At 19.4% G+C, this 23,318-nt stretch overlaps 7 protein-coding genes across 14 annotated transcripts; 4 read left to right on the top strand and 3 right to left on the bottom strand.

The window, feature by feature from the left end:
- Window positions 1-98: 98 nt before the first annotated feature.
- On the top strand, window positions 99-2,004 carry LOC108001164 (zinc transporter Slc39a7). Its single transcript, XM_017062047.3, has 3 exons — window positions 99-1,245; window positions 1,329-1,404; window positions 1,554-2,004. Exons 1-3 carry the CDS (start codon window positions 283-285, stop codon window positions 1,727-1,729), a joined length of 1,215 nt encoding a protein of 404 aa, XP_016917536.1. The 5' UTR covers window positions 99-282; the 3' UTR covers window positions 1,730-2,004.
- A 606-nt stretch (window positions 2,005-2,610) lies between these two features.
- LOC108001167 (tetratricopeptide repeat protein 19 homolog, mitochondrial) lies at window positions 2,611-4,199 on the bottom strand. The gene is made up of 4 exons (XM_017062050.3): window positions 3,900-4,199; window positions 3,490-3,752; window positions 3,063-3,370; window positions 2,611-2,974 (listed from the first exon to the last, which is right to left on the bottom strand). The coding sequence occupies exons 1-4, from the start codon at window positions 4,197-4,199 to the stop codon at window positions 2,778-2,780; spliced, it is 1,068 nt and encodes a 355-aa protein (XP_016917539.1). The 3' UTR covers window positions 2,611-2,777.
- A 410-nt stretch (window positions 4,200-4,609) lies between these two features.
- LOC108001165 (transmembrane protein 268) lies at window positions 4,610-10,947 on the top strand. 3 transcript variants are annotated; one of them, XR_001766654.3, is made up of 7 exons: window positions 4,610-4,749; window positions 5,288-5,880; window positions 6,019-6,399; window positions 6,626-6,793; window positions 8,181-8,376; window positions 9,653-9,783; window positions 10,053-10,168. XR_001766654.3 is itself a non-coding variant. In XM_017062048.3 (6 exons), the coding sequence occupies exons 2-6, from the start codon at window positions 5,293-5,295 to the stop codon at window positions 10,133-10,135; spliced, it is 1,416 nt and encodes a 471-aa protein (XP_016917537.1). In that variant the 5' UTR covers window positions 4,610-4,749; window positions 5,288-5,292; the 3' UTR covers window positions 10,136-10,947. The 3 variants fall into 3 exon arrangements, 2 of the variants coding, with proteins under 2 accessions (XP_016917537.1, XP_016917538.1); XM_017062048.3 differs by lacking the exon at window positions 9,653-9,783 and having other exon boundaries at window positions 10,053-10,947; XM_017062049.3 differs by lacking the exons at window positions 9,653-9,783; window positions 10,053-10,168 and having other exon boundaries at window positions 6,943-9,560.
- On the bottom strand, window positions 10,820-11,964 carry LOC133666859 (uncharacterized). Its single transcript, XM_062081030.1, has 2 exons — window positions 11,511-11,964; window positions 10,820-11,286 (listed from the first exon to the last, which is right to left on the bottom strand). The coding sequence occupies exons 1-2, from the start codon at window positions 11,635-11,637 to the stop codon at window positions 11,081-11,083; spliced, it is 333 nt and encodes a 110-aa protein (XP_061937014.1). The 5' UTR covers window positions 11,638-11,964; the 3' UTR covers window positions 10,820-11,080.
- Window positions 11,310-14,386, top strand: LOC108001169 (exodeoxyribonuclease). 3 transcript variants are annotated; one of them, XM_062081016.1, is made up of 8 exons: window positions 11,310-11,377; window positions 12,788-12,841; window positions 12,933-13,199; window positions 13,272-13,398; window positions 13,473-13,616; window positions 13,687-13,830; window positions 13,890-14,070; window positions 14,141-14,386. In XM_062081016.1, the coding sequence occupies exons 2-8, from the start codon at window positions 12,812-12,814 to the stop codon at window positions 14,256-14,258; spliced, it is 1,011 nt and encodes a 336-aa protein (XP_061937000.1). In that variant the 5' UTR covers window positions 11,310-11,377; window positions 12,788-12,811; the 3' UTR covers window positions 14,259-14,386. The 3 variants fall into 3 exon arrangements, with proteins under 3 accessions (XP_061937000.1, XP_061936999.1, XP_061936998.1); XM_062081015.1 differs by lacking the exon at window positions 11,310-11,377 and adding an exon at window positions 12,565-12,662 and having other exon boundaries at window positions 13,473-13,568; XM_062081014.1 differs by lacking the exon at window positions 11,310-11,377 and adding an exon at window positions 12,566-12,662.
- Window positions 14,387-14,502: 116 nt separating this feature from the next.
- On the top strand, window positions 14,503-17,040 carry LOC108001139 (protein-cysteine N-palmitoyltransferase Rasp). 3 transcript variants are annotated; one of them, XM_062081010.1, is made up of 7 exons: window positions 14,503-14,808; window positions 14,938-15,119; window positions 15,211-15,642; window positions 15,729-15,869; window positions 15,978-16,195; window positions 16,291-16,625; window positions 16,743-17,040. In XM_062081010.1, exons 1-7 carry the CDS (start codon window positions 14,730-14,732, stop codon window positions 16,844-16,846), a joined length of 1,491 nt encoding a protein of 496 aa, XP_061936994.1. In that variant the 5' UTR covers window positions 14,503-14,729; the 3' UTR covers window positions 16,847-17,040. The 3 variants fall into 3 exon arrangements, with proteins under 3 accessions (XP_061936994.1, XP_061936993.1, XP_028524170.1); XM_062081009.1 differs by having other exon boundaries at window positions 14,503-14,853; window positions 14,938-15,083; XM_028668369.2 differs by having other exon boundaries at window positions 14,503-14,853.
- On the bottom strand, window positions 16,685-23,296 carry LOC108001148 (uncharacterized). Of its 2 annotated transcripts, none has more exons than XM_062080997.1 (7): window positions 22,476-23,296; window positions 21,381-21,758; window positions 20,918-21,300; window positions 20,741-20,852; window positions 20,210-20,654; window positions 18,720-20,134; window positions 16,685-17,476 (listed from the first exon to the last, which is right to left on the bottom strand). In XM_062080997.1, exons 1-7 carry the CDS (start codon window positions 22,522-22,524, stop codon window positions 17,454-17,456), a joined length of 2,805 nt encoding a protein of 934 aa, XP_061936981.1. In that variant the 5' UTR covers window positions 22,525-23,296; the 3' UTR covers window positions 16,685-17,453. The 2 variants fall into 2 exon arrangements, with proteins under 2 accessions (XP_061936981.1, XP_061936982.1); XM_062080998.1 differs by having other exon boundaries at window positions 21,381-21,588; window positions 22,476-22,626.
- Between the last annotated feature and the right edge of the window lie 22 nt (window positions 23,297-23,318).

The raw sequence follows: 23,318 nt of genomic DNA, 5'->3' as shown, positions 1-23,318 counted from the left end.
ATTATTATCGCAACCATTTCTTAAATTTAAAATTTACAAGCTATCAGAATAGCCAATAACTAAGAACTATAACAAGTCAATGTTACCAACATTAATACATTAGTTTTAAAAAAACTAAACAATTTTATTCCGATAACACATTATCCAGTGACGTGGCTACAATTTTTTAATGTTATTTCTCATAATTATAATATTAAAGTTTTTGCACTTTTATGCATTTGCAACAATACATAGTCCAGCTATATTTTAATAAATTTGTGCAAAATTATAAAAACGATCATAATGACAGAGGATAACCAACAAAAAAATAATACAAATAAATGGATTTTACGAATTGCACTTGGCACATTTTTATTGCTAATAATTTTAAATTTACCAAGTCTTTGTCAAGCTCATGAACATGAAAAGTCACCAAGTTTTAAATATACCAAGGAAGCCAATGAAGCATATTTACAGAATCAATATTCTATACATCATAAAGAAATTATACATAAACATAAACATGAAAATGATAATTATGACCATCAATATAAATCAGTTTTGTCTGACAGAACTTACAACAAAGTGATTCTTAAAGCTACTGCATCTACTTTAATTATATCAGCAGCTCCCTTTTTTATTTTATTCTTTGTACCTTTAGATAATACTAAAGAATGTGAACCATTGCTTAAGGTATTATTAAGTTTTGCATCTGGTGGTTTATTGGGAGATGCATTTTTACATTTAATTCCTCATGCTTTAATTCCTCATATGTATGAATCTTCTGAAGAAGTACATTCATATAAAAATTCTCATAATAAAGATGAAGAATCAAATCATGGACATGATATGTCTGTTGGCTTATGTGTATTATTAGGTATTATCATGTTTTTAATTGTTGAAAAAGCAGTGAGAATTATTAAAAGTGATCATAGTCATTTACATGCACATAAGATAAGTATTACAGAAAATCTATCAAAAGAAAACAAAGATGATAATAAATTACAGAAAGATATTGATAAGTTTGATGTTATTTCTAAAGAAAAAGAAACAAAAAATATACAAAATGAAATTAAAATTGCTGGTTATTTAAATTTAGTTGCAGATTTTTTACATAATTTTACAGATGGTCTTGCTATTGGAGCTAGCTATTTAGCTGGAAAAAATATTGGTTATATTACTACATTTACAATTTTATTACATGAAGTACCTCATGAAATAGGAGACTTTGCTATTTTAATACAAAGTGGTTATAGTAAACAAAAAGTAAGATATAAAAAAAATTAACAAAAAAAATTTTTAATATTATATAATAATAATTTAATTATATAATGTTAACTTAATTACAGGCTATGTTGCTTCAACTTAGTACTGCTATAGGTGCTTTATTGGGAACTTATGTATCATTACTAGCAGAAGGCATGGGTAAGAATAAATTATAATACTTTAAACAAATATATATTATATTTATTTTAAAATTAAATTTAAAATATTATGTTTATAAATCTTTTAATTAAATATTAAATATCTTTTAATTAAAAATTTCAATTTAGTTTTTTTATTGAATTTTTCAGGTGATCTTGCAACTATGTGGATTCTTCCATTTACAGCTGGTGGATTTATTTATATAGCTACAGTTTCTGTAATACCAGAACTTTTAACAGATACTAATTTTAGACAATCTGTAAAAGAAATTATTGCACTTCTCTTAGGTGTATATATGATGGTACTTATAGCAGAGTATGAATAGTTTTATATTACATTTTTTTCAATATATTGTGATCACTTAATAATTCATTTGACTGCTATAATAAGAACTCAAAATTGGAATTTATATTTTTACAATATTGTAATTACTTAATGAATATTAGTGACTATTCTAATATGTTATATAGCATGAATACCAGTGAAAGCAATGCTGTATGATTATTATAAATGTTAGTATTATAATATATAAAAATAATAGAGCGAATACAAAGATAAAAATCAGTACAATTTTAAATATCATTCGTCATAAATAAGAAATATTATAAATAGAAAATTAAAAGAGATATTAACATGCATTGGAAAATATTAAAATAATTTATTACTAGTCTCATAAGAAATAATACGAAGAAGAATAAGAAGAATAATATAAAATCAAATATTGATACATTCGTGATATATTTTTTTTAAATATTAATATTGATTTTTAATATTATCTATATTTATTTGTATAAACCATTTTGTGTTCAACTATACGAAATAATGTTTTTTTTAATGAAACTTGTCTTAAAAATTTGTTTATATTGTGAACTGATATATCTTTTATATTATATTCATATATGTTCATAAATAATTTTATATATATAAAAAAATATCATTCTATAATTAAAAAAATCATGGTTTTAATTTCAAATAAAATATCATAAATTTTGTTTATAGTTGTATTAACTGCTATATTATAAGAAATTTTAAGTTTTAAAAAAGGAAAAGAGTAAAATCTCATAAATTTTTTAAAAGAGTAGAATTTTTTAAAAGAATAGAATTTTCATATTTTAATGAATTCAATAATATATTATATATGACATAAAATGATAATTTTATCAATTATTTAAAAAAATGTAACAAATATATCATAAATATATAATCTTATATTATAAATAAAATATATTTAATATTTTCTCATTATGTAACTGATATATCATACAATTATATATTATATATAATTACAATATATTATTATATATAATTTAATATAACACACAATATTAATATATTTATAATTTAAAACAAACTTGAAATAATCTTATTTTATATTAAGATATTAAACTTTTTAATTGTTCAAAACATTTTTTAGCTTCTATTATAGTTTCATTATCATTTCTAGCTTTTGCTAAATATTCTCCTTCATTACAACTTTTTTTTGCTTCTTCATAAAGTCCTTTTGCAATAAATGTATTTCCCAAATTGACATAAACAGAACCTAATTCAATCATATCTGGTAATTTTTTTCCTAAAAATATAATTCATACATTTAAATTAATAAAGATAATAAAATAATATTAAAGATGATAAAGATGATAAAATAATATTAGTGTTACCTAGTTCTGCAGCTTTAGATAAATATTGAATAGTTTGATCATATTTTTCTAACATATAACAAACGCTTCCTAAATTATTCAATAAAATAACAGTTTGTTCATTTTTTTCACCATTTATTTTTATAGATATATCATAAGCTTGAGTAAAGTATTCAAAAGCATTAGCATATTGTGATTGTGAAAAAAGCATAGATGCATACTTTTCCAATGTCAAACCTAACAATTGTAATATATCTTGATTTTGATTGTCTTTAATCAAATGATTTTGTAAATGTTGTAAACAAAATTTATATCCATTTTCTGCTTTTCTACAAATATAAAATATAAAATATGGTAAAATATTTTGTATTAAATTATTAAATATATTTCATAAAGAATCCAAAATAAAATACAATTGAAAAATAAATAAAATTATATGATTGCTTACTGTTTATCTCCTATCTTATCATAAATATCAGCAATTTTAAGACTAATATGAATGACTGCTAAATCATCTTGTGGAATTCCTTTAGCTATTAATCTTTTTAAAACTGATATAAATAAATTTTCTGCTTTTTTAAAATCATTTATCTCATATGCTAAATTTGCCATTACATCATATACATAAGTTATACCATCATAATGTTGTAAAATTTGTGCTTGATTTAAAGCAACATGTAGCATTTGTTCTGCTTTTAGAAATTCTTGTTTCTATAAATATTAGAAAGAATTATTTATGTTAAAATAATATTAAAATAAGAAATTGTATTCAACACTTGAAAATTGTATTTAATACTTATACAATATATTTAACTTTTATATTATCATCAATTATGATAATATAAAAATATATCTAACCTGAATTAATAAAATTGATCGTTTAATTGTCATTTTTAATTCTTCAATATCATCTTTTTCTTCTTTAGGTTTAAATAAATTAAATAAAAAACTACCTGATACAATAAAAAATTTAGTTTGTGATGTATTTTTCCACTGATAAGTATTATAATTTCTTTTTATTTTATTAACTTGTTGCAAATATGTCATAAACATATTTTTTCTTTGATGTAATAAACACACATTAGCAAAAACATAATTAGACTTTGTAATTATTTCAACATATTTGAATACATTTATAATTATTTTTCGTCGAACCATTGTATTGAATTATATTTAATACAATTTCACGATAATAGTAAATACTTAATAATATATCAATAATATTTCTGCATATATATTTTAATCTTAATAATATTATGAGAAACAATTGTCTTTGACAAGTAAATATTGTTCTTAATCATATGTATATATATAAAAATATATTTATATCTGTAAATTATAAAAAAATATATAAGTGAATTAACGATCAATTTTAATATATATGTATTTATATAAATAACTATACCAAAAAAGTATATACCAAAAAATAATCTTACAAAATAATGCATATTATTATATTTATTGATCTATACACGCAATTGTTTACTTATATACGTATTAGATATTCAAGAATGATATAGATAATGATATATGTATACACATTTATGGCAAATTATCATATATACAAATATATATACATTATTATACAATATCGTTATAGTATTTTTTGCCCCACCCTTGTTTTTCGTATCGCAATGCTGCACACCTTGATTTCATGTATTACGTACCTTTTCACCTCACGGATATGAGATAGGTCAAATCACGATAGGTAAGAAAGATTTAATTATATAATTTTTCTATGTATAATATATTAAATATAAATATATAATATTATCCTCATTGTATTAATAATAAAGATTGTATATACGTAAATATTTTCATAAATTTTGGTTTTCATATACATATATATATATATATGGTTTTCGCATTTTATACGAATTTATAATTTTTGCTTTGAAATTTTATAATTATATTATTAAAAATATTATTTAACGTAATGTTTTAATTTTTTAGTATACTTTCATATTTTATATATATCTATATTTTAAATCATGTTTATATTATAAAATACATCTTTATAGACACTCCCTATTTTTTTACATTTCTCTTATTTAATAACATTTGACATTATATTTGATAAATATATGTGTAATTAATTTAATATATATGAAATTATTAAATAAAATTATTCCATGTATTATACATATAACAAAATATGTTTAATATTTTTGAATACATGAAATAATTTTATATGAAATGATTTTCTTTATATATATTATTTATTTGTTTTTTTATTATTTCTTTAGTGAAAATGAGTTCACAAGATACAGCTGATCATGTATCAGTAGTTAATTCACCTAATATATCATCAAGAACAAAAAATTGGGTCCAATTTGAAGATGAAGCACCTATTAAAAATAATGATAGTATAGAAGAAAAAACTAAAACAAATACACCAGCTGTAATAAAACCAGAATCAATAACAGTGAATGTTGAAAAAATTGGAAAATCTGTTGATAATTTAGATAATCAACAAATAAAAAATCATGAATATAGAGGTGCTGTGATATCAACTGAATCCGTCCAAATTAATTTAGATAGGTCAGGTTTAAGTCGTTCTATTACATCTGAAAGTCCAGAACTTAATTTACCATCTGAAATAAGAGTTTCTGATCCTAAAAGTGCTTCTTTGAAGACTATTGATCTTCGAGATATATCCAATGGCAGAAGTGTTACTAATAATATTATAAGTACATCTATTGGAAATATTAGACAAGGTTTTGCCAATGGGGATACTATAGTTACTCTTTTACCAATCAATACCAGATGGCCATGGATTACTCCAGCTAAATTTCGTCCAGAATTAGTACCAGAAGAATTAATGGCTCAAGGTTTAACGGTACATTTCTAATTGAATTTTACTTTTTTTTTTATAAATATTTTTTTATATATTTAAAATTATATATTTATAATATTTAAAATTATTTTTTATAAATTTTATATTCATATATAAAATATATAAATTATATTTTTATAGCTTACAGTAGAAGATTACGTACATATAATGGAGTTACTTGTGAATGATGTACGTTTCAATATGTATAATGTATGTTACAAAAGGATTCTTGTTCTTTGGATATTTACTGCATTTATTGTATTGCTTGGCTTATTATTTTCTGGAGTAACTGGTCTTACTTTATTTGGGCTTGGCGTTATGTGGTTAGTCCTCAATGCTGCTGCAATATTTTTTTGCATGTTCATCAAGATAAAATTGAATCATAATCTTGAAAAATGTATGGGGCAAGTGAACAAACATTTACTTCGACATAAAATATTGCTTGGATTGGATGATAGAGGAAAGATTTCATGTCACAAAGTCAATCTTTGCTTCATATACTTTGATACTACAGATTGCATTGTAAGTGTTGTTGAATATGTATTTAATTTAAACACTTTAGAGCTTAATGTAATTGAGTTTGTACAAAAAAAATTTTTTTTAATTGAAATTAAAAATTTTTTGAAAATTTTTGTATTTTAATATATATTATTTTATATATTTATTAATAATATATTTAAAATTTAATCAATATATAATATATTTGAATATAATTAATATATTTTAAACTTAATTTGTTTTATAATAGAAAAAATTACAAGAAGTTATAGAACGAGAAGAACGTGAAGGAAGAATAATAGGAGAAGATGGAAATTCTGAAATGCGTCGAAAAAAGGAGTTGCAACAGCGAATGGATATAGATGATAGTGATATTGTAATACAAGGCAATACAACTACTAGAATTTCTCGCAAACAGGTATATAATATATTATATTTACAAAATTTTAATAATATATATATTATAAAAACTTTTATTATTTATATATATCGTAAAAATATATTTTTTTTTCTTTTCTTTGTGAACTTCACAATTTATTTTTTGTATAATAAATTAAAAACTATTAGGGTAAAAGCGAACAAGTATTCTGCCGGTATGTACAACGTTGGGCAAAGGATTATTTACGTCGACGATTGGATTGGACAGTAGATGAGGAAGGTGGAAATCCTTCTTCACCTCGTCATTTAGCATCAGCTTTATGTCCATGTCAATATATAGAAGAATGGTTACGTAATAAACCTCATGTTCAAGGCAGAGATTTCTGTCCTAGCTGGAGTAGTTTTCTTAAAGATAGAGGCATTTAAAACAATATTTAATATATATATAATAAACAAAAACATATAACAAAATTAAAATCAGTATTGTTTAAAGCAATATTGATACATTTAAAAAAAAAACTTTTTAACTTATACAAGTTATTTTAATAACAATAAAAATTTATTTAGAAATTTATTTTTTTGAAAAATTAAATGAAAGATACATTAAATCAAAGAATTTAAATAGATTTATTTGTTAATAATATGAGTGATATTATCAAAAATAGGTGAATAATCAAAATTTGTTTTATTAAAAATTAATAAAACAAAATTAAATTATATGAAATATGAAGTACTTATAATGTACTTAATTATATAAGATTTTTATTTGTAATAATTGCAATTAAATTTCTATATAATATTAATATATAAAATATTTTTTAGAATTATTTTTTGGTGATATGGATTATTATACTTGATTACAATTAATACTATTTTTTATTATATTATTTGTTAATTAATATGTTATTAAATATTTAGAATTAATTCAAATTAATATTTTAAATATTTTAAATATTTTTAAATATTTTTAAATATTTTATTTTTAAATATTTTTAAATATTTTAATTTTAATTTCAAATTAATATTTGTATAAATCTTGTATAATTACACATATGTGTATGTATTACAAGTTTTATTTTTAATATTGCATATAATTGTACATAATATTTGGATATCATATAATTCAGAATAATTAATTTGATGTAAAAAAATATAGTTTATATATAGAAAATATTTTTGTAAAATGGTGAATAATATGAATGGTGAATAATGATGAATAACAAATTTTGGTTAAACAAAAAATGATAAAAATTTGTTAAAAAAAAAATTTGTAATCTGTTATATCTTTATGTTTAATTACATACTTTATATATAACAGATTTTTCAAGATTCATAAATAAGTTATATACATTATTATTAATGTATAAAAAACAGATTTAGGCTACTTCAGCTCTAGGTTTCTGAATGATGATGGTATGTGTTGACAGGAACGGGCGGAGTTGCTGTTGCTGAGGTATGCATCTCGATGGGCACATCACTTTGTGCGCCGCAGACTTGATCTGGTTATAGACTCACAGGAACGTAATAGAGACATCGCGGGTTTATCTGTTCCACCACGTCATTGTGTCTCCGCCCGTTGTCCTTGTCAATTCATTGAGGACCATCTTAAGTACAAGCCTAGAGGCAAGTTAATATTTCGTACCTTTTTTTTGATGCCGAATTTTGATAGTAAATAACTAAAATTAATTACTTATGATTATGATATAATCATAATTCAAAATAATTAAAGCAATCAATTATATGTTCCTAGAATCTATATTTGTTATACATATAAAAAATTTATGTCACAAATCATGTAAAAAAATAGCAAATTGACATTAATTATTAATATAAATAGTTGAATTACAAACAACTATTACAAACAATACTTTAAAAATATGCAAAAAAATTTGATATTTTTTATTGCAATATAAAATTACTAAAAATTTTATTCAAATATTGCATTATATAATTGTTTGATAATAATAGTATTTTAATGTAATCTATATTTTATATATTATATATCAAAATTTACATATAATATCAAATTTACATTTAATATTAAATATTTTGTAATTTTCATTTATTCTTTTCATTTATTCTTTTTTATTTTTGAATAATATAAATAATATTCGCCATTTTATAGTATGTTATGTTAAACATAAAAAAATAATTAATAGAGATAAATACTTGAAAAAAAGAAAAGTATAATCATTCCATTATATTATTATTATTCTTCATAAATCGAGTTTTATTTTAAAATTCATAAAACATTTAATATATGCTTTTATAACAATTACACAATGAATTTTATAAAAATAATATATATACGTATATATATTATGTACGTAAAACTATATAATTTTTCAATAGTAATATTGAGAAATTATGTACATACAAATTATGTTATATAGTTAAGAAAAATTTTATTATTATAGATGAATTTTATATTTTTGGTTTTAAAAAAAATAATTCCAGTATTCATTTAAGTTAAGACAATTTATTTAATTGTTAAAATGATATTAAAGCAGTTTAAAGCAATTTGAAATAATTGCAAATACTTGATCGTTATTAATGTTATAAAAAACATACAACAATTAATCTAAATATATATCTGAATTCCGTCCTAATTGAACATATCAACATATTATGTAAAAAATATAATTAATATATTGTATACTTTTATATTCCGTTTGAAAATACTTAATGTGTAAAATGAACAGAATTATTCTACTTTTATATAAAACAAATGTAAAGCACTTTTATATTATTGTTACAAATGTTATAAATAAAAATCAACACATAATATATGTTTTTTGGTGGAGGTACAATTGTATTTCTGTAAAAAACCTTTTCATTTATGTAGTTCATAGAAATCTTAATCTGATATACCTTATGTGTATATTTTTCTAAAACATAGGTATTTGTCACTAACAACTGACTAATCCAGGGATTACTTGCATGCAGCTGGAAAAAAGGCAATACATTTTGATATTTCATTTCAATCACATTTTGTGAACACATGAAAATCATTTACTATATAATATAATTGTAAGTATATATATATTAAATTTTTATTTTACCATGTATTTTAAAGCAAACATGATATACATGATACTACTATATATAGTATACTATAAATATGTTATATACTAATAGATAATTGCTTTATATGTTTTTTATACATTATTTACACTATAATTACAAAAAATAATGATGTAATGAAAAATTTTCTTGTAAATTTTTAATTATTTAATATTCATATCTTAAGTTGTTTAATTGAAAATATTAATTTAAAATTTTGTGCATAATTTTTTCAGGATATCCATCGGGCTTTACATGGTGTGCTTATCTTAATGATCCATTAGTTAAATATGATATTACAATAGGCATTCCTAATTAATAATATCAATAATTGAATAAATGCACAACAATATTTAAGACATTTTGAAAAAAATAGTTGTAAACTTTAATAATAGATATTATTTTATATTTTGAACTATTTTTAGTATACAATCTGAGAAAAATTTATATCAAATTAGTCTTTAAGCTCTAAATCAAAATATTTATAAAATTATTATATGTTAAATTATACTTGTATATATTATATTTTTATTATATTTATATATTTTTATATTATGAATCCTTTTAAATAATAAAAAGAAAAAATAAATCATTTAAAAAAGAAAGATTAAATAATATAATAATATAATAAAAGTTATAAAATCTTCATTATAAAGTACATATTCAAATATTTATAAATTTTTGAAGAATAAAACTTTCAAATCAAAATAGAAATTAATGAAATTTATATTGAAAATTTATTATCAAGTATAATATTATAAATGCCTCTCAACTGCCATTACAACAATCTTATTTAACATAAAAATTGTAAAAAGTTACAAAAATTATAAGAAAATTATAAGATTAATTTAAAAAAATATCACAATTATATTATTATAAACTACATATAATATGTATTATATTAATGTAATATGTTATATTATATAATATGTATTATATTAAAATGTGAATATTAAATTATTTTATATATATATATTATATATATAGAAATAACATCAGAGAATGATTATTATAAGATTTATTTTTGTAAAGTTTTTAAATTATACTTGTATATATTATATTAGCACTAATATTTTGTATAAAAAAATATTATCTATATACATATAATAAAATATTTCATTATAAGTAAAATTGTTTTATATGATTAATTAATATATGAAGATAAGAAAAATTCTAATTTATCTATTTATAATCTAAAAAAATTAAAATTTTTTATAAAAGAAATTAACCAAATAATTTCGATATTATTTGCATATATAAAATCTTATGTTATCAATGCAGCTTGTGCTTGTTTTTTAATATTATCTGCAAGTCTTTTTATTTCTTCATTATCAGTTTTAAGTTGTTGCTCTTTGTTTTCAAGAGTAGTTTCCAAATATTTTAACTGTTGTTTTATGTGTAAATACATTTTCACTTTCTGATATGTATCAGAAGTACTTGCATTCATTAAATTTTCTCCAGAAATTTCATCTGAAAAAAAATTTATATTTTTATATTGATTAATATTAATAAATTGTAAAATAAATTATAATATAGAATTTGAAATTGGACACAAAATGAGGTTAGCTAAATTTGATTTAAGCTTAAAATAAAATTATGATTTAAAATATTATATTATTTCTTTTTATTTTTTTTAATATTAATTATATAATGACATTAAATTAAGACAATTATATAAAGACAAAAAATAATACCTTTATGAATTATTTTAAATGCTATGTCATCTATAGAAGAATTATTAAGATCTTCCAACATATGTTCAGAATTTGGAATATGAGGTCTTGGTGGTAAATTATTCTTTTTATTACTAAACATGTTCATGTAATATATATTCGTTTTATTTTTCTTATTTTAGATATTTGTGGATTACTTTTTTATACATGTGCATATATATATATACAATCATATACTTATTAATAAAGAAATTTATACCAAATCACATAAATTACATATTTATTGATTTTTAATATTCTATTTAATAATAACATATCGTTCTCTCTATCGAATTTAGAATATAATAACAATTTTAAATATAAAATATAAAATATAAAAAGATAATTATCGAGATCAATATTTTTGAATCTTTTTTTTAAAATTTAATTTGACTATAAAACATTATCGTACCATTACGAACTGAAGTTAGGTATAAAAAAAAAGTATAAAAAATATTCATTTTATTTTTATTCAAATGCATTCATGCTTCTAAAAGGAATGTATTTTTTGAATTATTCTATTATTTGGTTGATTTATTTTTTTAAAATAAAATTTTTTTTTCAAATCAAATAATATATATTAAATCATTAATATAAATCATAAAATGGAAATTGTTTCAAATAAGAATTTATTAAATTTTGGAATCATTCATATTAAAAATTTATATTATAATATTATAATATAAATATAATATATATATTTAAAATTAATTATGATATTAATTTTAGTGAAAATTTTATAAAGTTTTTTTATAAGTGAATTTAATTGTTATTATTAAATATATAAATTTTATATTATATTTATTATACATTTATTTTGAATAAATATCTTGCAATTTCGTTTATAAATTATTAAATTTAATATAAATTTAATATAAATTTATTTTGATATTATTTTAATATTTAATATAATAAATTTATTTATTTTAATTTAATATATAAATAATATTAATTTTATAATAAAATTTATAATAAAAGAATAAAAATATACTTAATTTAAAACTAAAATATCTATCTTCCTAAATGTTGTTTATATTTATATATCTTTTTTTAATTTATCCATGAATTAAACTGTCAATTGAATTAAATTTCATGATATCGCGCAGTTTTCAAAATTTCTTGAAGCTCATGCCGGTAAACATTCTTTTCAATTTTTCATATATATTTACAAATTAATAATTTATTATATAATAAAACAAAATAAAAGAAGTTATTTTTACATTATTATTATTAGTATCATAGTGTTGATAATTTTTTAGCATTTTGTGTACACAAACGCAATCATGCCGCCAAAACGAAACCGAGTTTTAAAGGTTAGGTTAATATATAATGAATATATTTTATTTATTTTATTACAAATTAAAAATAATTTATAAAAAATATTTTAATTTTATTTTCAATTAGTCAGACTCTACGGAAATTAAAAATAAGAATAAAAATAAAATATCAAAAACAGAAGAAACACCAAATAAAAGATCTAAACGCAATACAGATCACATTGAAGAACCCTCAGCAAAGCGTGCTAAAACAGATGTAAAATCAATTATAAATAAAACAGATACAGACTTGAATGAAATTAATTTCGATTGTTTAAAATTAAATGCAACAGGAAATAAATATAATTTAAAAATATCTAGTTGGAATGTTTCTGGCATAAGAGCAGTAATAAAAGTATGAAAAATTTATATTATTGTATTTTATATGTGAACAAAATTTTATATTATTATTATTATGTTTATTTAGAAAAATGGAATAAAATATATTGCAAAAGAAGATGCAGACATAGTTGCATTGCAAGAGACCAAATGCGATTCCAATAAATTACCTGAAGAAATTAAATTAAATGGATATCATTATTATTTTCTTGAGAGTATAAATATTTATAATTAATTATAAATTTTTATTTATAATTATATTTTATATTTATATTTTTATTAAAAATAGGTAAAAAATCTGGGTATTGTGGTGTTGCATTATTCACAAAAGAAAAACCAATTGATGTAAAATATGGTTTAAATAATTCTGAATTTGATAATGAAGGTAGACTGATCACTGCAGAATATCTAAATTTCTATTTAATTAATGTTTGTAAGTTATTTAGATTTTGTATGAGTATAAATCTATGCATAATTTTATATTATATTTTTTAATTATGCAGATGTTCCTAATGCTGGTCAAAAATTAGTAACATTACCAAAAAGATTAAAATGGAATGAAATTTTTAAAACATATGTAAAAAATCTAGATGAGAAGAAACCTGTTATTATCTGTGGTGATATGAATGTTGCTCACAAAGAAATAGGTAGAAATTTATTTAGTTAATTTATAAAATTATATAAATTAATTTTTTAATCTATTTAGATCTCAGAAATCCAAAAACAAATATAAAAAATGCTGGATTTACTATAGAAGAACGAGATGGTATGACAGATTTTTTAGCTACCGGATTTGTGGATACATTTAGAGCTTTATATCCTGATAAAACAGATGCATACACATTTTGGTCATATTTTGCTAATGCACGTAGTAAAAATATAGGATGGTGAGTATATAAAAAAATTTTTATTAACATTTTAAAATTATTTTATTATTTTTAATTTTCTTTTATACAGGAGATTGGATTATTTTTTAGTATCAGAACGAATTAAGGATAATGTTTGTGATAATGTTATAAGAGATAAAGTATATGGTAGTGATCATTGTCCTATTGTACTTTATATCAACATATAATGAAAAATGGAATATTTTATAATTAAATTATATGTAATTGTGCATTTAAACAATTTACTAACTTCGATGTATTTAACATATTTATTTTATCTTCTAAAAATAAAACTTGATCCAAAAATAAAAATAAATTATGATTTTTTGATATAAATAAATGTTATAATAAATGTTGAAAAATAAATATTTACAAATCTCATTTATTTTTTTTATATCATGTTAAATGTAAAATTATGTTTGAATAAATTCAAAATATTAATTTATTATAAATTTGTCATTTATTTGGATTCTAACCTATATATTTTAAAATATCTGATAGTATTTCATCTTTATTACATAAAACTATAAAACTTACGATATTTGAACATAAGATTTAAAAAAAATGCGTAATATAATGTATTCCAATTCTTTATTTTCAAATATATCTATGAAATAAAGATAATTGTAACAAAGATAAAGCGGTAAATTTAATTTTAAATGAAAATGACATCCATAACAGGCAATGATATCAAATTACATAAATATGAAAGTTTCTTGTACTTTTTATTGTGGACGGGTGCAGTATTATATTCTATTTATAGTGTATTTTTAATTAATACTTGTAAGAATTTAAATATATATTTTATGTACAAATTTTGTATATATAATAAATTGTTTATATTATAAAATTATATATTATTTTTAGATTTTATTAATTACGATGATTTATATGGTGATTTTGCACCAGGATGGATATGGATTGGAAGAAAACAAGATATTTCTGATCAAGAATGGAGAATATGGATACCATTAATAATAAAATTAATACCTTGGTTATTTCTTCATCATTTTGTTAGTCAGATTGTTAAGATTACATCAAATTTTGTGGTTTGATATTTTTATCTTTCTTTCTTATTTTATATTTTATAAATCATCTTTTTATTTAATTTGATGAATAACAATTTATATATTTTTTCAGCTGTTGTGTTGTTGGTACATTTTTATATCCATGTTATTTTTGTATTTTTATATTGGAATATTGGGCATGTTATGTGCATTAATGCAACCAAGTATATTATATGTTTTAACATATAAACGTAGCACATATACTATATGGATAATAAATATATTATTTTTATTTATAATACATTTTTTAAAAATTCCGGATGGTTTCTTTCAAAATATATTTAAATTTAATGATGAAGAACATTATATTTTAACTCTTATAATGTGTTGGATTCAATTAAGAAGTATCAGCTATTGTATAGATAATATAAAATCACATTTAGAAAATAATTGTAATAATATGCTTTTCTTTGTACAAAATTTTCTATATAAATTAGCATATTGTTTATATTTGCCTACATTATCCTTAGGACCATTAATTTTGTATCATGAATTCATTAATTCTGTATGTATAATATTTTATTTAAAATATATATGTATTTAATTATTATTATAATAGCAAATAAAAAATATATTTTTATATTTTTGCAGGTAATAGAAACATCCCAATTTTTAAAATTTGCAAATTTTAGAAATTTTATTTTTAATTTAATTAGATATACTTTCTGGATATTTTTTGCTAACTTTTTCTTACATTTTCTTTATTTTAATGCAATACAGTATCATCCAGAGGTAATTTTTCTTTTTTATGTAATATCAAAATTTATTATAGCATTATTATTATTAATTTTATTAAAATAAATAAAAATTTATTTATTTATTTTTTTATATTAATATTAGATTATTAAAAGCTTAAATCCATGGGCTTTATATGGATTAGGATATTGTATGGGACAATTTTTTTTAATTAAATATGTTGTGGTATATGGACTTAATCATACTTTATGTGCAATAGATAATGTAAGAGCCCCTCCACAACCTAAATGTGTAGCAAGAATTCATTTATATTCTGATATGTGGAAATATTTTGATCAAGGTTTATATAAATTTCTTATAAGGTATGATAAACTATATAAATGTGATTAATATATTTTTTTATAAAATATATTTGATTTTTATTAATTAAAAATTTTAAAAACAATATATTTTTCAGATATATTTATGTACCTTTGTTAAGATTAAATTTCAGCAAATTAATTGCTTCTTTTTTATGTTTTACATTTATTTTTATATGGCATGGAATGCAAACAAACATTTTTATTTGGGCATTCTTGAATTTTATAGGACTAAATATTGAAAGTTTAATTAAATCAGGTGAAAAAAACAAATATTATTCAAATGTACAAAAGAAATATCTATCACAAGTAAATTTTAGACGTTTCAATTGTATTTTAACAAGCCCATTATTAGCCATGTCAGTAATATCCAATTTTTATTTTTTTGTTGGAGAAGAAATTGGAAATATTTACATCTATAGAATATTATATGGTATTTGTACTTAATAATTATTTAAAAAATTATTTAAATATAAACAAATTTATTACACATTTTTTTATGAAGTTTAAAAACATTTATTTTAAATTTTTATACAATTTTTGTTTACAGATACATGGTACAGTAAATTCATTTTACTGTTCTTTCTTTATTGCTGTTGTCAAGTCTCTATAGATATAAAAAGTTGGGAATTACGAAAATATTCAAAGCTATAAAACATTAGAAATTCCACACTATTATACAAAATATTTTGAAAAATTGTTCATAATTACATTATCAAATAATTTTTAAACATTTTATTATTTTAAGTACAAAATGAATATAAAAATACAATATATAACTAAAATTATTTTTTTTCATATTAATGTTTATTACAAATGATAATAAAAAATTAGTATAAACATATGAATATTTTTTTATATAATTAGTGTTTATTTTGTTTATTATTTTGTATTTATTTTATACTATTAATATTTAACTTTATAGTACATACAAGGCACATTATATCTCACAATATATTTTTTGTGAAAATAATTTCTTAACTCTTCATTTTTATATTTTATACAATATTTAATCAATTTTATTTGTATACATATTTCTATGGAGATACAATAAATGCTTTTATTTTGTTCATCTATTTTAAACATTTATATTTTTATTTTTAAATATTTATTTTAACTTTTATATTTTAATATTTTTTTGAAAATATTTTTATAATTATAATAGTAAATATATGTATTAAAATATATTTTCGTTAGAAGATTTTAGTTGTACTTCATCATTAGAAAAAGATATTATACAGATCTTTTTACATTTGCAATATTAAGTTTTAAGTAGTACAAAATCTGAAATTATTGTTTAAAAATATTAATATTGATATAATTTATTTATTTATATCCATTATTGTTTTACCAAAAGATAATGTTTTGAGTTTTCAATATGTATATTTCATATATAATTTATAAATACATTTTTAAAATTTTGTATTTTAAAATAGAATATTATAATATAAATTATTACCTAAAATCTGCATATTTAATATTTTATATTATTTTTTGAATAATTATTATTAATTCTATAAAATAATATTTATAAATTATTTATATATTTATGTATTTTTGTAAGAAATTATTGAAAATGTAATAAATTTTTATGGAAGACATTTTTGAACTTCTATATTTTAAGAAATAAAAATATTTCAAAACATTAAAAAAAAAAAGTATTAAAATTGTTTATTTACTATAAATTGCAATAAATTTTGTGACAAAAAAACTGTATGTATATATAAAAAAAAAATATTACAAATAAAAACAGATAATACACTCTATATAAATTATAAAATAAATATAGAATATAATAAATGTTTTTGCAATTCAACTATACAAAATATATAAGAATTCAAAAAATAACTATATTACTGAAATTAAAATTTTTTTTTTTTTTTGCTAAGCAAATTATGAATTTGTACTACATTTTCCAATATTTGGCACAGAAAAAAATATTATTGCTATTAAGTATGTATTTTGTATTTATATATTTAAGTATATAATTTTATATAATTAATTTGTTAATATATACATACAAAATTATCATAAATTTAATAAAGATTAGTTTTTTTTTATAATATCTGGAATGCCTAAATAAAGATTTAACATAATTTTTGAAAATATTAGGTAATATTTTAAATAATTTTTAAAAATAAATTTTCTTCATTTAAAAATAAATGTATTTTTATTCACTTTTTAAAGTTTATTATATATCAAAGCTATATTAATACTGTGTATCTCACACGATCAAAATATTTAAAAATATTTTGTTAAATTTAATCTTTTTATAAGTATTATTTTCATATACATTATATAAAATTAATAATTCTAAATTTTTTTTTTTTAATAATATTTACATAACCAAAAACTCAAAGCATTATTTTAGTAGTACATTTATACTACAAATGTATTTTTATTAATGCTGTTACTATAAGTATATTATAAAAGTATAATTATTTTTTCTACAAAAATGTTAAAAATCTATTTTTATTTATTTTCAATTTAATTTAGAAAAAATTCTTGTTATTTAAACATTACTTACTTTCATCAAATATTTGTTTTTTAATTTCGTTATCGGCAGTGTTGTTTTGATCAATTTTAAAAATATTGTTTTGTAATGTATTATTAGCTAATAATAAAATTGTATTTTGATTTTCATTTTCCTTAATGCCTTGCATATGTTTATTTAAAAATGTAAATTTTTTACTTTTATTTAATTGTATTTTTGATTGAATTTGTGGAAATATATTTATGCATTTATTTTGAACTATTATACTAGTTAAAGGTTCATTATGAATATATAAATGTTGTTCAGCTTGGTTAAAAAATTTTTTATCTTTTTCAAAAGAATAATTCGAAGATGTAATCATTCGATTCTTTATTAAATTTGATATAACTGCTTGATAGTTATTTAATTTTTTATTTTCTTGTAATAAATAATCTCCATTTTGTTTTATTAAACTATCTGTAATTATTGATATCGTATTATCGGTAACTTGATTAATTTCTTGCAAATTATTTAAATTTATGAAGTCTTCCGATACAATACTCTCATGGTTTTCCATTTCAGGAAAAGATTTGCAATTAAGAGTCATAATATCATTATTTTCTTTCTCACATTTTATATCTTCTTGAGTAAGAACTATGTGTTTATTGCTATCTTTGTTTTTTGTTTTAATATGTGTATTTACTTGTATTAATTTCATTTGTTGTTCACTTACAAAGTTAGATTCATTATCATAATAATTTTCATTAATTATATGTATGGGATTTTTAATTTGATGTTCTGAAAATTTAAATTTTTTTTGAAATTCTAAACTGTTCTCATTTTGTATATCATTAACTAAATTGTTATATTCTAATTTAATATATGATGGTGTTTCATCTATATTGTGATAAATTATTTCAGGTTGATCTGATTCAATATTATCATGATATATAATTTGATTGCTTCCATCTTTAATTATCTCTAATTTAATATAAGAAGTACTTTGCACTTGTGATAATTTATCTTGTACTTTATTTGTATATTCATCTGGTAAACCATTTTCGTCTTTATTAAAAACTCTATTTTTTATAGATAATTCAGTCTCTATAGATTCAGTCTTATTTAAATGAGGTTCTGAACAAACCTCATAAGTTTCAAAACAATTTTTAATAATTTGTATTGTATCACTCGATTTCCAATTCTTATCGCTAATAATAGTATCATTATTTATACTATATTCTTCATTTGCAATATCTTGCAGTTGATTATTGTTATTTTGACAATGCATGATTTTTGTTGTAATTATATCCTCATTTATTATTTGATCTTTATTTATATTTTTTTTTTTTCTATTAGTTCGAACTTTTTGAAAATCTTCTTCTGAAAGATATAACAACTCTCCGGTTGTTGTTAAAACTTTTCCATGTCTTGTTTTTAAATGACGTTTGTAAGTATTTCTTGTTTTAAATCTAATTAATATGAAAATATTTTTTTAAAAAATATGTAATAACACATTATATATAATAAAAAGTTAGATAACTCACCGTTGTCCACAATCATCACATCCAAATGGTGCTTCTCCAGTATGTCTACGTCGGTGTTCTCTAAAGTGTGATGGGTGTCTAAATTTCTTTCCACAATCTGCGCATGTAAATCGCGTTTGATTTTGATGAATTAACATGTGATATTTTAAACTATGTCTTCTTGTAAAAACTGCTCTACAGATACGACATTCATATGGCTTTATTCCAGCATGACTACGATAATGAGATACTAAAGTTGTAGGTGCTGTAAAACTTCGAGGAGGATTACAAATCCGACATTCGAGATTATTTCCAGTTGGATTTCCTTTTTTTTTGATACGATCCATAAAAGCTAATGCCATTTCTCTTTCTTCTTTACTAGTGCCTATAAATTTTGCTTTTCCTTTAGGTTTACTAGTTATAATCTCTGTGCCTTTGTTATCATTTTCAGATGACCATGATATTTCTAAAAAGAAATCATCTTTATTTTATATATATATATACATACATAATTAAACAATATATTAAAATAAAAATATCTTATATATTTACCTGGTAAATAAATAGTTTCAGATTTTTGATTAATTTTTTCTGAGAATCTTTTATTAATACATGGATATTCTTTCATATGAACATTATCAGTACCAACAATCATAAATACAATCTAATAAAAAATAATTAAAATTTATAAATGTAATCTTATTTATACATTTTATATTTATTACTTACATTTTCATCTGTTGTATTTTCAAGAGAATTATTAAAAAGTGATGTTTCTTTCTTGTTAGGAATTTCATCTTTTAAACGTTCAAAATAACTATGATCTCCAAAAACTTTAAAATCTATTTTTTCTGTATCTTTTTGTTCAGGATTATTTACTCTTTTAGAATTTTCCACTTTTTCAACATTTTTATTTTTATCTAATTCTTTAAAAGTAGAATCATTTAATAGAATATTTCTTAAATAATTAGTTGATTTTTCTGTAATAATATTCTTATTCTCCTTATTCAATGTTTCTTGTGGTTTTCGTGATTGTTGTAACCTGTTTTTCTTGTTTTGAGGATTTGTTTTGTAATTTTTATAACTTACTGATCTTGCAGTAAAGTTTTTATCTATAAAGTATATAAATTTTTATTAATTTATAATATTTCTTAACTTATAAAAGCACATAAATATTATATTGTTAACTTACAAGCTTCTTTATTAGTTTTTAAATATTCTAAATGTTCTGCTAAATGTGCTTTAATAGACATTCTTGCTCTACCTTCACTTGCAAAACTAGTATATTTTTGTCCACACCCAACAACAAGAGCACATGTATATGAATATTGTCTTTTCAATTCATCACTTGTGAAAATAGAAAATTGTTTAACTAATTGTGATGCAGGCATAGATAAAAGCTGTGGCACATTAAAAGATAATTCATGATTTTTTCTTTTTATGTAATCTGGTTTTGATTTGCATTGAGATGATACTAATGATTTACTACGTTTTTTTTCTGAATGTAATGTTTGAGATGCAACTTCTGCGAGCATATCTAATAATGCAGCTGGGCTATCATTTCCCATACCTAAAATGATCATTATTGTGTATCGTCATTAAAAATAAAATAATTATATTCTTAAAAAATTTCATTCAATTTTTATATTTGTGTTTTCATAAAAAATTAATTTATGAATTATATTTTTCATAATTAAAATTTATATAATATAAACAGTTTGGATACAAAATTAGTTTATAGATTAAAAATTTTGATAAAAAATAAATAAATTATTAAATTTAGATTATTTATTAATAATAAATAATTTTATAAATTCTAAAGCATAAATAAAAACATAAAAACTTATATAATAAATTTTCAATTTTTTATTATTTATTTTTTTTTTTAAAGAAATTTAATTGTTATATATTTTTATTTAATTTACTATGTTAAATATCAAAATTTCTTCAATAATAATAAATATGTTGTTATTCCTATTAAAATTATGACATATGACAGTACTTCGTAAAAACATTATTTAATTTTAATATTTCATAAAAATAGTAAACAAAAATGTACAGCTTTAATATGAAAAATATTTAAATATTATTAAAAAAAATAATTTTTTTTTTATATATAAAAATTAAATTTGTTTTTCAAGCGTCATTCTAGCAGACGCCATAAGGACGCCCAGCAGACGGTTTTTCAATTCATCTTTACTATTTCTTAATAAAGTATATATATTTTTTATTCATATTACTATATTCAAAAAATGAGAATTTCAATTTAAAATGAATAAATAAATACCTTCGTTATATGAATTAGAAGCATATTCATAGTTTGTTTTGGTGTTCATTATGGCATTCGTATTCGCGGCGTACCTTCATTCCACTGCCTTCTGTGCACAACAGGTTCCTTTTGTTGCTTCCTTGTTTGCTTCCTTTCTTGTCAATCTTAAGAACAGTATTGCCAATCTGTAAAACAAAGATTTTGTATACACATTTAAATAAAACCATTTATTTATTTATATGCAATTTTTAATATTATATTTTTTAAAATAATTTTTATATTTTGTATATAATAAATAATAATAATTCAGCATAAATGTAAAATTTCTATTTTATTATAATTATTTATAATTAAATACATATAGAGTATACAGTATTGAATATATAATGTACAATATAACTTGAAAATACTTTAAAATAAATATTGAATAAGTTTTATCTTTAAAAAATTATATTTCATAAATTATTTAATACGTTATTAAATTATTTTATGTTTTTAACTGTCAAAAATTACTATTCAAATATATTTTTTAATAAATTATATTATATCAGATTTAGACTTTTTAATCTGTATGTGATCATTATTATAATAAATTTTTAATTGTCATGATTTTTGAAATTTATAATGATTAATTAATTTAAAAAAATTATCTATTTTAATATGGTTATTTTTCAAGTTCATAGATATAAATATTATTTCAATTATGTATTATGTATAAAAATATTTCTTAAACAAATTTGTTCTTAGTATTACTTTTTATTATTAATAAATACATGAAATAAATAATAATTTATATTAATTATTATATAATGAGTTGTGTTAAGTGTAAAAAAAAAAAAAATGAATAACTAAAAACTAATG

This window comes from Apis cerana, linkage group LG10, assembly GCF_029169275.1.
Source record: "Apis cerana isolate GH-2021 linkage group LG10, AcerK_1.0, whole genome shotgun sequence".
In the NCBI taxonomy this organism is placed as follows: domain Eukaryota; kingdom Metazoa; phylum Arthropoda; class Insecta; order Hymenoptera; family Apidae; genus Apis; species Apis cerana.
This window is presented reverse-complemented; position numbering and strand designations above follow the sequence as displayed.

Excerpts from the sequence above, each read along its gene's own strand:
- LOC108001165 (XM_017062048.3), top strand. The coding sequence starts at position 5,293 with ATGAGTTCACAAGATACAGCTGATCATGTATCAGTAGTTAATTCACCT. Across the intron at positions 6,400-6,625 it reads TTGATACTACAGATTGCATT|AAAAAATTACAAGAAGTTAT; the intron begins GTAAGTGTTGTT and ends GTTTTATAATAG. Across the intron at positions 6,794-8,180 it reads CTAGAATTTCTCGCAAACAG|GAACGGGCGGAGTTGCTGTT; the intron begins GTATATAATATA and ends ATGTGTTGACAG.
- LOC108001169 (XM_062081014.1), top strand. The coding sequence starts at position 12,621 with ATGATATCGCGCAGTTTTCAAAATTTCTTGAAGCTCATGCCG. Across the intron at positions 12,842-12,932 it reads AACGAAACCGAGTTTTAAAG|TCAGACTCTACGGAAATTAA; the intron begins GTTAGGTTAATA and ends ATTTTCAATTAG. Across the intron at positions 13,617-13,686 it reads TTTCTATTTAATTAATGTTT|ATGTTCCTAATGCTGGTCAA; the intron begins GTAAGTTATTTA and ends TTAATTATGCAG.
- LOC108001164 (XM_017062047.3), top strand. The coding sequence starts at position 283 with ATGACAGAGGATAACCAACAAAAAAATAATACAAATAAATGGATTTTA. Across the intron at positions 1,246-1,328 it reads GTGGTTATAGTAAACAAAAA|GCTATGTTGCTTCAACTTAG; the intron begins GTAAGATATAAA and ends ACTTAATTACAG. Across the intron at positions 1,405-1,553 it reads ATTACTAGCAGAAGGCATGG|GTGATCTTGCAACTATGTGG; the intron begins GTAAGAATAAAT and ends TGAATTTTTCAG.
- LOC108001148 (XM_062080997.1), bottom strand. The coding sequence starts at position 22,524 with ATGAACACCAAAACAAACTATGAATATGCTTCTAATTCATATAACGAA. Across the intron at positions 20,853-20,917 it reads AAAATACAACAGATGAAAAT|ATTGTATTTATGATTGTTGG; the intron begins GTAAGTAATAAA and ends ATTTTTTATTAG. Across the intron at positions 20,135-20,209 it reads TGTGATGATTGTGGACAACG|ATTTAAAACAAGAAATACTT; the intron begins GTGAGTTATCTA and ends CATATTAATTAG.
- LOC108001167 (XM_017062050.3), bottom strand. The coding sequence starts at position 4,199 with ATGGTTCGACGAAAAATAATTATAAATGTATTCAAATATGTTGAAATA. Across the intron at positions 3,753-3,899 it reads GATCAATTTTATTAATTCAG|AAACAAGAATTTCTAAAAGC; the intron begins GTTAGATATATT and ends TAATATTTATAG. Across the intron at positions 3,371-3,489 it reads GATAAGATAGGAGATAAACA|AAAAGCAGAAAATGGATATA; the intron begins GTAAGCAATCAT and ends TTATATTTGTAG.
- LOC108001139 (XM_028668369.2), top strand. The coding sequence starts at position 14,730 with ATGAAAATGACATCCATAACAGGCAATGATATCAAATTACATAAATAT. Across the intron at positions 16,196-16,290 it reads TTATATAAATTTCTTATAAG|ATATATTTATGTACCTTTGT; the intron begins GTATGATAAACT and ends TATATTTTTCAG. Across the intron at positions 16,626-16,742 it reads CATCTATAGAATATTATATG|ATACATGGTACAGTAAATTC; the intron begins GTATTTGTACTT and ends TTTTGTTTACAG.
- LOC133666859 (XM_062081030.1), bottom strand. The coding sequence starts at position 11,637 with ATGAACATGTTTAGTAATAAAAAGAATAATTTACCACCAAGACCTCAT. Across the intron at positions 11,287-11,510 it reads ATTTAAAATAATTCATAAAG|ATGAAATTTCTGGAGAAAAT; the intron begins GTATTATTTTTT and ends ATTTTTTTTCAG.